Source organism: Trachurus japonicus, chromosome 10 (assembly GCF_045865225.1).
Source record: "Trachurus japonicus isolate A0001 chromosome 10, Traja_1.0".
Classification (NCBI taxonomy): Eukaryota; Metazoa; Chordata; class Actinopteri; order Carangiformes; family Carangidae; genus Trachurus; species Trachurus japonicus.
The window spans coordinates 13,375,849-13,390,198 of record NC_140916.1 but is presented as its reverse complement, the minus strand read 5'-3'; the positions used below and the strand labels follow the sequence as shown (position 1 = coordinate 13,390,198).

Here is a 14,350-nt window from a genome sequence, read left to right as displayed (position 1 = left end):
ATTTTGGGGTATTGTCAATAAGGCATTTCCCGGGCCAAATTAAAGAAATACTCGTTTAATCTACCCCCAAGTTCCCCCATACATGACATGACATGACATTTAGTTTCACTTGTTGCCAGAACACAACAAATGAGGCTGAATTTGCAGGCTTACACATGGGAAAATATAACTCTCTCAAACTGTGTTAACTACTCAGTGGTTATTTACTAGCCATTTACTTAACAGGTTAACAGTGTGCATGTTAAAAGCTGATATATTTCAGGTGTCATTTGTTAACATTTCCACCCATATATTTACTCCCTAAACTATTAGAGGTAAAATGATCCAGTAGGCTATGTCACAGCAAATACTTTCCACATGTATTCATTATAAGAAAACAAGCTCATGTTCACAGTAACATACTGGAATCTGAACCCTAGCCTCCACTTCAAAGTCAGTGCCATTAATCACTGACCAGTCCAGCTGGATGTGTTGAGTGGCTGTGTCCACCATACTATTATCTTATATTACACCTCCTAATAAAAATACTTAATTATAGTGACACAAAACACAATTCACTGTGATTACAGAAAATACTTCTTCTCACATACATTCAATATTAGAAATCGGCAGAGCAGGGTGCCATACTGACCAAGTCTTCAGATTCCTGTCTGGGAAGGTCTGACAGTTTCATACATTTGAGTGACAGACAAATAAGCAGTCAGTCTGAGAATGTCAAATATTTTCCTCACAAACAGTCTGTGTATATGCACACACCCTGGTACTAAAGGGACATAGGTAGCTGCAAGTAAATAAGACTATGGTAACTATTACATTATCTTAAGGTTATATAATGTTGTTGTTGCAGTATTTAAGGTCAAGGAAGTGAACTCTGGACAAGAAATACAAACAACCTGAATGGTTTTCCTATTAGGTGGTCAACCAATCAGTAGGTGATGACAGGATATTGATACTAAGTCCAGACTGACAGCAGCACATTGCCGGGTTTTTGATCCATAAGAACATGATCACAGTTGGCAGTTCAGTTTTTGCACTGTTTCACTTACCATTGATCTCAGGACTAAAACACCACATATCAAAGTGGATGTGAGCAGATCCTCGCTGCAGCCTGAGCTTTGAAATAACACTTGGGTGGGTAATGCCACTTCAACACATAACTGAGTTACACATATAAAAGGTGTTAACACTACCCCATGAGCCAGAGAGCGGTGCTTGTGTCAGTGTTATGTTTATGCAGTCCTGCTGGGCTGTTCTGACAAGTTGTTGACACTAATATTAAAACACTACGAACTGGAAGGTCTATGGCGCATGTAAATGTCTCCATATCTTTAAAATATAATAGATGAAAGGACATCAGTGTATACAAAAAATATTTTTATTGAACAAAAAGAGGGTTTGTGATAAAATTCAAACATTTACAAAAAATAGATTGCAATACAACAATTTCAAGTGTACAAAGGCAATCTTGAAACTGTGTCAATGCAATAAATCCATATTGCACTCATTATGATTGTTCAGCACATACTTGATTATAAGGCAGATGTTTACAATCCCCAGCTTTGTGAAAACACAACATTCAAAAGACACATCCTGATGTAGATCAGTTTCAGCTTTGTTGCAAATAGCATCCTGTACATACTGTACCATGGTTTGAAACCTAAACTGCAACTGCATAACATACTTTGTTCAACACCAGACTTACCTTACTGGTAGAAGAAAAAAAATACAAGCAGTGTAAAATGTGCAGATTTTAAACTCCAGCATTTGGATTCAGAGGAATAAGTCGCTCATTAAAAAAACCCAACAAAAAAAACACAGTACTTGCATGCAATCTTAAAAAAGCATGCTTACATGGCTAACTCCACTATGTGACCTGAAAATGTCGACAGCTATAGGCACATATTGCATCTGCAATAACTTACTGCAATGACTGCATTATAACATTCGACTAGACGCAACGAACATTGAAAACAAACGTGAATGTGAAACATTTCAAACAGTGCTTCATAGGAAAGGTTAATAGGCAAGATTTTTTTTATAGGTATAGCGTATTGATTATTCAATACAATCTACTTAAGTCTTGCAAACAGTCATATCAATAATGATTTGAAGTATAAATAATAAGTGTTAGTCTGGTCTATACCATATTTTACTGAACAGTAAGATCTTGCTTTGCAAGGTCAAAATGACTAAGACTAATTTGGAGTCCCATTGATTAGCTGATGTCCAGAGTTCTTCAATTTCTTCACATGAAAAATAAAGTGCGATTCTCAGAGTCATTCCTCTCTTGCAAGCTCTCACTTGCAGTTAATTATTTCACCTCCAGGAAAATAACTCCTGTGACACAGCAGCAAAGAACAGGAAGTTGTAAGGTCCTTCTTTGCATAGTTAGTTAGAGTTGAGAAGTCCTTAATGTGGTCCCTGGGTCTTTGGTGTGGAAATGAATGGAGATCGTTACATGAAGCACCCATCACAAAAGCCACTGTATTTCTTAACACATCACTTTCACACCATGGCAGGATTGGGATAATTGTGTGTTTTTGTGCAATTCAGGCATTCCACTGATTATTCTGTGGAGCCACAGCTCATGTCTGAAATTCATCTTGTGCATCTTTTATCTGCTTTGGTTCTCCAACGCTTCTATCATGGCTCTGAATCTTGAGTTTTCATCTGCCAGCAAGGCAGCAGGACTGTCAAACTCCATAATCTATGAGAATGAAAGGGATAAAACAAAATAAGCAGCAGAATATAAATTCAAAGGTTCAACACACTCTTTCCATGAACTTGTGTACGGAGAAAAAAATAATTAAGCCATATTTCTTCCCTGTAAACACTGCACAGTCAAAGGTCTTGCATCTTTAAGTTAGTGATAGTAGTTGAAGAGAATTTTAATGTGTGGAAAATGTTGTCCTCAGACAGCCTCGTTGTCCTCAGGAGAATGACACAAACCGCTAACTGATCCCTAAAAGATACTTTGCACTCATCACACATTTAAGTTGTCCCGGCTCTGTGGTTAACATTCAGGCAGAATAAGCAATCAACCGTCAAAGCTGAACACTGTATGTGCCTGATATCTGCTAATGCAATAACGAGCATTACACCATTTAGAGATAATTATAAAATAAAGGGAGGCCATGGAGCATGGATTCATGTTCAACGTGGCAACAAATTAAGGGTAGATTCACAACAAGAATATTATCTATCCCAGTCGGGCTGAACTGTGCAATTACTGTATTGGTACACACCTGACCCTTATCCAGCACCATGACCCTGCTGCAGCTCATCACCGTGTTGAGGCGATGGGCGATGATGAGGGTGGTGCAGCTGCCGAACGCACAGCGAATGGTCTCCTGGATGAGGCGATCCGTCTCAGTGTCGATGGCTGCCGTCGCCTCATCCAGTATGAGAACCTGAAAAAACAGCAGAGAAGCAAGTGTTACTGTGTGAATAATAAAGACCAGGCAACAAAACGGATGACACCAGTGACACAAAGTCTCTGTGTCTGTGCTTGTGGATAAATGTTAAACTGTAGAATGCTATTGGTAAAAAAAAAAAAAAGCATCCTGTTCCCATTAAATTCTGTCCTATCTGCTGCTCATTCATGCTCCAGTTGTTACCCAGCAGATGGCAGTGTTATCTCATGCAGGGACACGTGAACGCTGACAAGCAGAGCGGTCTAGTTTTTTCATTATTAACGTGAGGAGCATGTCTCACTTTAAACGGCACCGATCATCGCCCCATGCCAAACAATGTTCCACATGTAAATGAACAACGGCTGCATTATACAATCTGCACCTTGCTGTTGCGCAGCAGGGCCCTGGCCACACAGAGTAGCTGTCGCTCTCCCACTGAGAAGTTCTCCCCGTTCTCCGTCACCTCTGAGTGGAGGGAGTGAGGCAGCTGGCTGACCTAAAGAGGGTCACACAGAGGTAGAAAGTGGGGAAAAAAATCACAGGGGTTTAATCCAAGAAATGAATCCTTTGCCACAATCTAACAATGTTTCACAGTCTTGTCACTTACCATCTCTTTAATGTGCGTCTTCTCAAGAGCTTCCCATATCTGAGAATCAGAGTATTGATCCCATGGGTCCAAATTGGTCCTGTCGGAAGGCAAATGACAATTTTGCAATTCATTACCTTGATTAAGCATTATGACAATTTCACACTGAAATAAAATGTTTATTGATGAACCCTTGTCTAATTAACATTCATTCATTTTGTTTTTGAATCACTCTGTCCGTCTGTTAACTTTGGACTATCTGTTCTTGTATTTCTCTTGGTGCCTTTTATTTTTTTTGTTTTTGTGAGATTTCCCTCTGGCGTGGCTTTACATAAACACTAACAGACAGCGCTCAGATCACTGCTGGAACCATTCACAGTAAATACGTTTGAATGGGGGAATGTATGTAAACAGGATCACAGACAGACACAGACTGACCATATATACCCGACTTGATATCCACTGTTCACTTGGGATGTAACAAAATTTCTCATGCAGCTTTAAAGGCACACTTCTGCCTGCAGCAGGGAGTAGCCAGCTCTAGCAGACATGCAGACATTTAAAAGCACAGCTGACACCCATTTACACTACACTGTTGCAATATTAAACAGAGAGGATTTTCAATGAGTAGGTGCTTTAATTGCCAAGTTGTCTCTGCTCTGCTTACTCTTCGAAATTATGCAGGAAACTGAATTAGATACAATTCTTGCTAATAGAAGCGATTATCATTAGATTACCTGACGGTGCCAATGAAGAGCACAGGCTCTTGAGGAATGATGGCTAGCTTGCTCCGCAGGTCATCCAGACCAATCTGTGCAATATTGATCCCGTCAATGATAATAGAGCCTCCTGTCAGCTCTACAAGCCTGAACAGAGCTACGCCCAGAGAGGACTTCCCTGAAAACACACACACACACACAGAGAAGACACTTGTGTGAACAAATGTGTGCACGAGTCAGAACAGAGATGTAAGCAGCGAAGATGAAATCGCTGCTGGCTCGGGAACACAGAGCGTCACTCATACCTGATCCTGTGCGTCCCACAATGCCGATGGTCTCTTCGGGCTGAATGGTAAAGGACAGGTTCTTGAGCACCAGCGGCAGATCATCACGATAGCGCATCTCCACATTGTGGAAGGTGACCTTTCCCTGCTGGGGCCAGGAGGGGGCAGGAGCATCTGCCTCAGGACTTTGTCGCGGTGCTTCACTCTCTAGACACTGAGATAAGGAGCAGGCGATAGGCATCAGGTATTAATCCCTACATCTCTGTGGAGGTGCTTGCCCCCGAACTGATTTGCAGTGATTTTCTCTTCCTGTGCTTTTCTTCACATTTGAAACAAAAAAAAAGAAAAAAGTTCTGAGTTGATATTCATATCCATGTGGTTTGATGGCTGTTGTGTGAAACACGCCCTGTCATGTGCTCTGGGCTGTGTAAAGGCCTCATACTGGGTTTCTATTTGCTTCTTGCTGTGTTTATCACACGTATACAATCACATGTGCACAACAAGGATACACACACACCTGAACACGCCAAGTGCCTCTGAATTCAACAGTAGCGAGCTGTACTGTGTCTGATAATGTGATTCTGAAGTCTAGTGTCCCGGTCCGACCTTGTGCAGAATATCTGAGCGCCACATAATCCACCTGGGTGCACTAATCAGTACTCTTACCTTTATATAATGATTGATCCTCTCAACCGATGTAAACCGAGCCTCTGTCTCTGAGAGCAGCCTCACTGTAAACTGAAACAGGCCGGTCAGCTGCAGGTGAAAGAGAAGCAGAGACAGGGGGGTGGAAGGTTAATGATTAACACTGTCACAGCAATTACTTTGAGACGCTCGCTATTCAAATGAGCCACTCCCCTTTGATGAATGAGCTGTGCAACATTGCAAACAGCCTACGAAACTGTTTTGCAGATTTGGCTCCTTGATTGATTGTCTGCCATGTCCTTGTCCATGACGACACTCACTAAAGTACTGAGCATTTAAAAAATAAGAAAACCAAATATTTGATATTTCATCAATGAGGTAACAAATATTCCTTTAACACATACTGTGGAAAATAGCAGTAAGTACTTATTTGATGCATTTTCCAACAGCAGTTAAGCAGCTAAAATGTTAAGCTACTGTAACAGTAGCATGAGTGGACAGTGCAGTCACAAAGTCAGTGAACTGAATCAGACCAAGTATGGTTGTGAGTGCACTGAGCTGGACTGCAGCGGTTTCTGTTGCCTATGAATTCAACTAAATTCCTCTGTAAGAGGAGGGTTAGGAATGCGTGATTTATCACACTGTCTCACTTTAAGCTTTATTTATCTATGGAGCAGTTTAAAGAAGTGTGAACAGGCTTTAGCTCAGATTTACATCCAAACAGTTGGCTGGTAAGACGGGCTATGGAAACAAACAACCCCATTATATAAATGCCAAGTGTTGAGACAAAAGTAAACCTGAAGCAACACAGTGCATTTCTGCGGTAGCTGCTAGAAACTAGAAGAAGCTTTACTTCCTGACATTGCCTACAATGTCTGAGGCTTTAAACTACCGTTTTCTCAACCTTCAGACTCTGGCTGCCAGTGTTTCCATTCATCCCTGTGTCAATGCGCGTGTCTGTTTACAAACCTGCACTGCGTACGATATGGCCAGGCCCGCATAGGCTGGAGGTATTTGATTGTGCATGAAGACAATGAGAAGTGCCACTGCAGTGATGAGAGAGATGCTGATGAGGTCCAGGCGGACAGCCAACCATCGCATTGCGCAACTGAAGAGGTAGTTGGAGGCCTGGTTGGTGTCCAATAATTCCTGATATCTGAGCAGAGAGAGAGATGAACCCATTTCAGCCAGAACAAAGGAAGGCAGAACTCTACATCTTCTGGTATGAAGCTTGGTGTATCTACTTAAAACTGTAGAACTACAAGCAGAGATAAGTCTCTGACTGACACTATCGTGCTCACCTTTGGAGGAAGTCATGACCTCTTCCATATGCGTGGATGGTGGAGAGTCCCTGAAGACTGCTGGTGAGGTGAGAGGTGAATGGTGATTGGCTGATGTTCTCCAGGCGCTTCAGCTCACGAATCATAACCCTGGAAAGGGACAAATATTATATTTTACATTTAACTTCATACAATGGGGAACTACCGTTTCACTCTCAAGCATGTGAATGCAGGGTAAACTGAAAATCTACATAAGAGAATACTTTAAAAATCCGGTATGAAATTTGGAGACCAAGCCTTTATGAGAGTGATTTGGTATATGTTACAAATCAAAGCTTGCACTTCACACTGACTTGTAAGATCTAGGAGGGAGCGCAGACAGTATTACATCTTCACACTGAGACACCACCGAGGAGCGAAGGAGTGGAAAGTGCATCAGCTTTAATGACACACTTGTGTGGCAGACAGGGAATAATGACACAGTGGACAGAGAGGGATTCGATTCACAAGACAGCGGCCCGTCCACCTGGTCGTTTCCCCCACTATCTGATGCATGTGCCATGTTCTGAGCATGATGTCACACACAGCCAGACAGACAGACAGACACCAGCCCCGCCGCCGTCGACAGGTTAGTGTGAGTGAGAGAGGTTTATTGACAAAGGTGGGCTGTCTTTCTACTTTTAGATGCCAAGATAGAATGGATGGTGCGTGTGAATTACAAGTCTCCCATGAATCATTTGGTTTTCTCATAAAAGCTGAGAAGAGAGAGGGAAAGAACATGACACTTCCCCGCTCCGGGGCTGTGATCCAGACAAACATGTTTATGCCCTGGGCGGTTTCATTTCAGAATTCAATAAAGGCTGCTTTAGAAGTGGGAAATTTCAATGGGAGATCCAGTTTGATGTAACAGCCATACATATCCTGTGATGTCGTGACTGTTTAAGACACAGTGCTTCATTATTTGAAAACAGAATTGCCAAAAGGTGATCACGGGCTTTTGTTAACAGCTGGGGATCATCTCTTCCGCTCGCTTTAGGTAAGGTTAAAGCTCAAAGTGTGTCATTCATTTCAAATTGCAGTGTATACGCATGGAGTGCCTCTTAAATGATAAATGGAGATATTCTGTGATTAAATTGCTCCCCGAAGAGACAAGATGGTATCAGACTTGATTAAAGGAGTCAAGAACTCAGGTTTATGTGGGGACAAGATATCAACTGGTACGTATCTGCACCGAGGGAGGAGATCAGAAGTTAACAAATGCGAGTACACTGCCAAATTCGACTTTGTCTGACAAATACATTTTCAAATCAAATCTGTCGTATGTCAACACTGCATGGTATGATGATAAAAAAAACATACATGTATAATATTTGTACATGTAACCACTCATGCAGCCTGTTTTTGTACTTTCAGATTTACACCTCAACAACAACAACACTGAGACTCATGTTCTTCTATATCTAGCAGATAGAGGAAACGAGATATTGTGGTTATTTCCCAAGATACCAGTGAGCTGTTGTTCCCCTCGGTGAATTCACCTTTATTGCGCAGTTGCTGCAATGCAATGACTAAAGCAGAGTCATTGGATCAACCAGGGCTCTCCTGCAACGTTCACCTCTGAACAGATGCTGAGAGGATTTAAATCAGTGATCGTAACACTCACAGATTAGACTATCACTGCACTTCCTCCACTGTCTACCCCTCAGTCAGTTACTGATAAGAAAAAATATGCAACACTTAAAATCTTAATCATACAGTAGCACAATATGCTGCGTTGCCATGTACATAGTTGATCAGTAATTGAAAGTGAAATGTGGCCTGAGCTCAAAAATCACCATCAGTCGCACAGAAAGCTTCTTTCACTAACAGCATTTTATATGCATGAGATGCTGTAAGACTTGATCGTTTCCTTTCTCTTTATTTAAAACTTGCAATAACAATAAATGAGAAAATATTAAAGAGAGAATTAAGTGATAGATTTAGTCAGAATGGCACATTATAATCTCATTTACATTTCATTATGAAAGAAAAAATCGCCAAATTCACAGAGAATTGTCACATAAGTCTGGGGCTCATTATTCTGTTATTTCAGCTGTGCATTTTCTATGGATTTGTGTGATCACTCTCATCAACCTTTTGTTGCAGCAGCAGCAGCAGCAGCAGGGCGACATAATCAGAACAACTCTGATAAATGTACCGTAAATTACCTGCCAAGGACCGAGCAGTAGGCTGGTTACCAACACAGTTTAGGATAAAGTGAAGGACGTTTTAAAAGGTAGTGTTTTAAAAGCCAGAGCCATGAGAAGATGAGCTGAGAGTCTGACCTGGAGACGCGGTTGACTACGCAGAGGAAGATTCCCAGGGGCAGGATGGAGACCAGGAACCATGGGAAGACAATGCCCACCATTCCCAAGCAAAACAGCACCAGGGTCAGGTTCTGCAGCAGCATTTCAGCTTGCATGGTGAGACGAACATCAACTGTGGAGGAGGCATATCATGTGTCAGTCACATTGTGCGGTGTTGGATATATCTATTTCCACATATGAAGAAAATGTTCTCTATCTAGTGTCTTTTTTGAGTGTTTATTTATCTAAGTGTAAAAAAAAGATATTCAAGTAACAAAGCACAATGGGATTCACAAAAATATTGTGTAGGGAAACAAACCCAATCATCCAAAGACATAGCAACCCACAAATGTCAAGCAAGAGACACCAATGAAGTGGATAACAAGCAGCCAATCGCTTGGGAAAACACTCCCGTGTCAAATCACACTGTGTCTTGGCACAGCACCTTGTCAACCAGGGTGACTTCACTGACTGAGAGCTCTCTTGGGGGGGAAAAGGTTCACAGTCAAGACAAATCAAGCCTCACCCTCATCCATGTCCCTGGAGAAGCGGGTCAGAATACGACCCAGAGGTGTTGTATCAAAAAAGTGCATGGGGCTGTGGAGGAGGCGGCGGAACAGCTTGTCGTGGAGCGCGGAGGCAGCCTTCACCGTGCACTGTCAACACAAACAACAGCCGCGTTTGAACACGAGACCTGACACGTATAAACAAACTGCTTTAAGAAACATAGGGAAACAGTCACAGGGTTGGATAAACAGACAAGTTGGGAGGAAAACTGTCGATGCGCTCAGCCTCAAACACAAAAACACACAATGGATAAATACAGTGGCACGAACGTGTTGCCCGCAGAGTTGCAAACACCACCTCACCATATGCTAAGGATGTGCACAGTGGTGGGTACTTATTTTTCCCCGGCTCGCACGAGGCACGCTGTCAAATCTTCATTTATAATGAGCTTGTGGGAGGCTGACATAAAGGTCATGACCTAATGTGCAAGAGACATTTCAGCAATTGGACAGAAATTACATGTGGCAGCAGAGAACAAATTAATTCTATTAATGGAATATTCAACACTCCCAAAGATCTCATCACAGCTAGGGGTAAAAAAAGATTAGCCATCTTTGAAAAATTAGCAATTTCAAGTGGCACGCATTAACGTGGGGACCCGACCTCTGCAATGCGGTGTCAGGATGGGTTAGATTGAAAGAGAGGACGCGCACCCGAAGGGGCACTGACACACATGCAAACACACGCAAGTATGCACACATTCGCGCACGCACAGACACACACACACACAGCTTTCTTTTCTCTCTGCCCCTTTGTCTCTCTTGCACTCACAGACGCACACAAACACATCACACACATTTTTGCTGTTGTAAAGCTGCGAGACATGGTCGTGGACAGATAAATGGATTTGGCCCACAGGCATTTTCAATTACAGCACTGGAACCGTGAGAGCATGAATGAATGACAATAAAGACAATTAAGGAGGAGCACTGCTTAACTGTAAAGCCATAATATGACAACTTTCCATATTCCTTTCATACACCACTGTCACTTGAAAGTTCATCAGTGTTCAAGAGGACAAAGCGGGGGCACAAAGGAGTGTGTGTGTGTGTGTGTGTGTGGGGGGGGGTTCTCTGAGGAAACACAGTGGGGGATGACTTACCTTCACAAACACCAGTCCTCTCAATGTCTTCAGTAATAAAGAAGCTCCCATGGTGACGACGTAAATAGTTGAGTAGTACTGAATGTGAGGGTTGAGCCTCATGCTGTTGCTTGCCGTCGTTTCATTCACCGAGATTAATGATGTGTTCTGAGGGCAGATGGAGCAACAAATTACAGAGAAAGACTGAGAAGAAAAAAAAAATCAATTTTTTTCCCCCCACATAGGAATTTTGCTCTAATGAATTTGAGAAAAGCCCAGGTTGGCATACAAAAAAATACATGAAAAATCAGTCAGTTCAATGATGTTTACTATTCCAAGCACATTTCTCAATGGCAGCCAGTGCCTGCTTTGCTGCACATCTGTTTCTTCACTGCTCTTGCTTGTTTTTAATTAAGTTTACCGTGGTGCTGTTACTTTTTTAATCATGTGCATTCAGATTAATGCTCGCTCAGCTGACACAATTCACTGAAGCATAGTAGTTATTTTTCTTTTGGGAGCCAAACGCACTAAAGGGAGCCGTCTATTATAGTAAAGCTCCAAACTCACCCCGCTGCCCTGTCTGATCCAGTGGCTTAACCACCAGTTACTGAAGGCTATGCTGCCCGTGGTGGAGAGGAAGAAGAAGACGTTGATGATGAAGACTATTGCACCTCCCGCCGCTTTGATGTAGGCACCGTACACCGACCAGGCGACGGCACCAGAGCCCTTCTCTTCAGCTTTCATCAGTCGCTCTAAATGAGATGCAGGGAATGAAGTGAGGGAGGAAGTTTAAGAAAGAAAAAAAAGTAGAGCAAATAAGTTACTTGTGAATGTCTGTGGCAAAAAAAACAAACATTTAGCATTCATTCTATATTTGGAGGATGAAAAGTGGCAGAGTCTCTCACCTCCTCCCTTGCTTTCCACCTTTGGTTTAACCTTGGCAACATCAACACCACTGTCAGCCTTGTCTGCACCTGCCCTCTGCTGTTTGTTTTTTAAATTCTCTTTCACCAGATTCTAAAAGACACAATGATAAAAGAAGAAAGTGAGTTCAGAAACACGCCACAAGCCACAAATCACACGAGCCGGAACAACAAACCCCTGCGAGTCATTTGAACAGAGATATTGTTGACAGGGTCTTTAGCTGCTCACCAGTAAATCAATGCACGCATAAATAATGAAGGGCCTTGTATGCATTAACATTTCCCAGCTACTAGGGCCTGCATCTCTGAGCCTATGAATTATTCAGCTTGTAATGTTCAACGTTATTGTGTAGTGGGGGCAAAGATGCTTTATTCAGAAGAGCTGGGTCGGTGCCTCAAGTGCCCCTGGCCTTACCTCCTGTTGCATGCTGTTGAATAGGGTGGCGTAGTCACGCTCCTTAGCCATTAGCTGCACATGGGTGCCGTGCTCAGCGATCTGCCCATCCTTCATCAGAATGACGTCATCACACTCAGAAAGGTACTAAAAAAATGAAATAAACAAATAAATAAAAGGCAAAATTACAAAATGTAATATGGCAGACATATTTAGTTCCTCAGACTTTAATCAACTAATCAATGCTTTTAGAGCAACTCATGTTATTGCAGGGCTCAGACTACAATAAATTACACATTATGAGGGGAAACTACAGATTCATTAGAAATTCAGTCACATACCTGCAGCTGGTGGGTTACAAAGAGCACGGTCTTGCCTTTGGCAGCACCTTTGATGGCTTTATAGAAGATGTGGGAACCCACACAAGCATCGACTGCACTGAGAGGGTCATCCAGCAGAAGGATGGGGCGCTCGCTGTAGAGGGCACGCGCCAGACTCACTCTCTGACGCTGTCCTCCGCTCAGGTTGGCACCTCTCTCTCCAATCTAGAGAAAGTAAAACACCTCATTAAACTTTACACCAGTTGTGGCTGCACTCACTTTGTTAGATTTACTGAAAGTCCTGTGTAAGTCATTTCAGAAAAGAAAGTTTGCAGAACGAAGAGCAAAGACACTTTGTTAAAAAACAAACTGATACCTCTGTCATGTCTCTGAATGGGAGCTCTGCAAGATCTGGGAGGAGACAGCAAGCTTCCAGGACAGCATTATATCTAATGAGGGAACAAAAATGTAAAATTAGGGATAAAATCAGCTCTCATGGCTTTGTTCTTTTAAACTTTTTTTTCACTGGTTGGTCTTACTTGTCTTGGTCGTACTCGTTACCAAACAGGATGTTCTCCTTGAGGGAGTCATTGAGGATCCAGGCTTGTTGTGACACATAAGCAAAACCACCACTGGCAGCTACATTCCCCTCTAACAGGGTCATCTGCAAGACAAAAATTGAAGGTTGGAAGCAGGAAAAAAACAGAAAGCCCCTTTAAAAAGACCAAAGCTTTTCTTGCTCATTCATGCATGTGTCTTACTGAGGAGGAAAATTAAACTGACCAATCTAAATGAATATCCAGTTGAATCTCACCTGTCCCAGCAGAGCAGACAGGAGAGAGCTCTTTCCAGTCCCAACGCCTCCACAGATCCCAACCAGCGAACCCTAAAAAAGTGGCATTGTGGGAAATTTGTGAAGCAGGCAAATGTTTCTCCAAGTGTTTAATTAAAAAAGTGCTTAATCCACTTAATGCATGTCCGTGTCGTTACCCTCTTAACGCGCAGGTCAATGCGGTGCAGGGTTTTGTGCAGCGGGGGTCGTATGCTTTGAGTCGAGGAAATGGTGCTTTGCGGACTCTCCTGCTCCATGTTGGTAAGGAGACTTTGTGCGTTGGGAGCCTCCTTGTTTCCTTTGCCGTCCTCTGTGGAAATGTACAGGCTCAGCTTCTCCCTGCGCAGCACCCGCTTCATCCCTCCTCGTTTCTTGGGAGGAGGTTTAGCAGCCGGAGCACGCGCCTTTTCCCAAGCCAGCGTGGCATCTTGAAATTCTACCGCGTTGCTCGGATCCTCCATTTTGGCCAAAACAACCTCTCTGTCATCCATCATGAAGAGCCGCTGTGAAAGACAAACACAACGGGTTTCTTTGTGCAGTATTGAGTGTCAGCCACACATTGTGATGTGATGTATAAAATCTTGGACTTCCCTTTTTCATTTTGTGCATGATTAAGATGAAAAAACAAAGTATGTGGTTTACCATACATGAGGTTGGCAATGTCATGAGATACTGACACTGTTATGATGAAAGCAGCGTCAACAACTATACCAGGACACTTTGTCCCAACTGCCCATCATTACTTTATCATGCACTGTATAAGCATAAAACATAGAGTAACCTCAAGCCTTTTGGTGCGTTCTTGGCAGATGTGCTTGCTTATTTGACCCTCGCTGTGTCTGCAAAAAATCTCTCACTAACGTGTGACTTTTACCGTGTGTTTGGAATAAACTATGTTGAAAATGTCAGTATGTGGAGAGGGCAGTTGTGTTTTTAGCATCAACATGAGCACCTTATTGTC

At 42.6% G+C, this 14,350-nt stretch overlaps 1 protein-coding gene across 2 annotated transcripts in view; it reads right to left on the bottom strand.

The window, feature by feature from the left end:
• Positions 1-1,359: 1,359 nt before the first annotated feature.
• Positions 1,360-14,350, bottom strand: part of LOC146979503 (ATP-binding cassette sub-family C member 5) — a 31,595-nt gene continuing 18,604 nt past the window's right edge. For both annotated transcript variants that reach the window (XM_085789336.1, XM_085789335.1), the window contains exons 10-29: positions 13,548-13,892; positions 13,372-13,443; positions 13,097-13,221; positions 12,934-13,006; positions 12,579-12,782; positions 12,259-12,384; positions 11,826-11,937; positions 11,488-11,672; positions 10,942-11,088; positions 9,799-9,928; positions 9,252-9,405; positions 6,949-7,077; positions 6,617-6,803; positions 5,669-5,758; positions 5,024-5,216; positions 4,737-4,896; positions 4,021-4,099; positions 3,796-3,909; positions 3,246-3,410; positions 1,360-2,707 (exon numbers count right to left, since the gene is read on the bottom strand). In XM_085789336.1, coding sequence (XP_085645462.1) covers positions 2,615-2,707; positions 3,246-3,410; positions 3,796-3,909; positions 4,021-4,099; positions 4,737-4,896; positions 5,024-5,216; positions 5,669-5,758; positions 6,617-6,803; positions 6,949-7,077; positions 9,252-9,405; positions 9,799-9,928; positions 10,942-11,088; positions 11,488-11,672; positions 11,826-11,937; positions 12,259-12,384; positions 12,579-12,782; positions 12,934-13,006; positions 13,097-13,221; positions 13,372-13,443; positions 13,548-13,892 — 2,883 coding nt within the window. In that variant the 3' untranslated portion in view covers positions 1,360-2,614. The remainder of the gene's footprint in view (positions 2,708-3,245; positions 3,411-3,795; positions 3,910-4,020; positions 4,100-4,736; positions 4,897-5,023; positions 5,217-5,668; positions 5,759-6,616; positions 6,804-6,948; positions 7,078-9,251; positions 9,406-9,798; positions 9,929-10,941; positions 11,089-11,487; positions 11,673-11,825; positions 11,938-12,258; positions 12,385-12,578; positions 12,783-12,933; positions 13,007-13,096; positions 13,222-13,371; positions 13,444-13,547; positions 13,893-14,350) is intronic.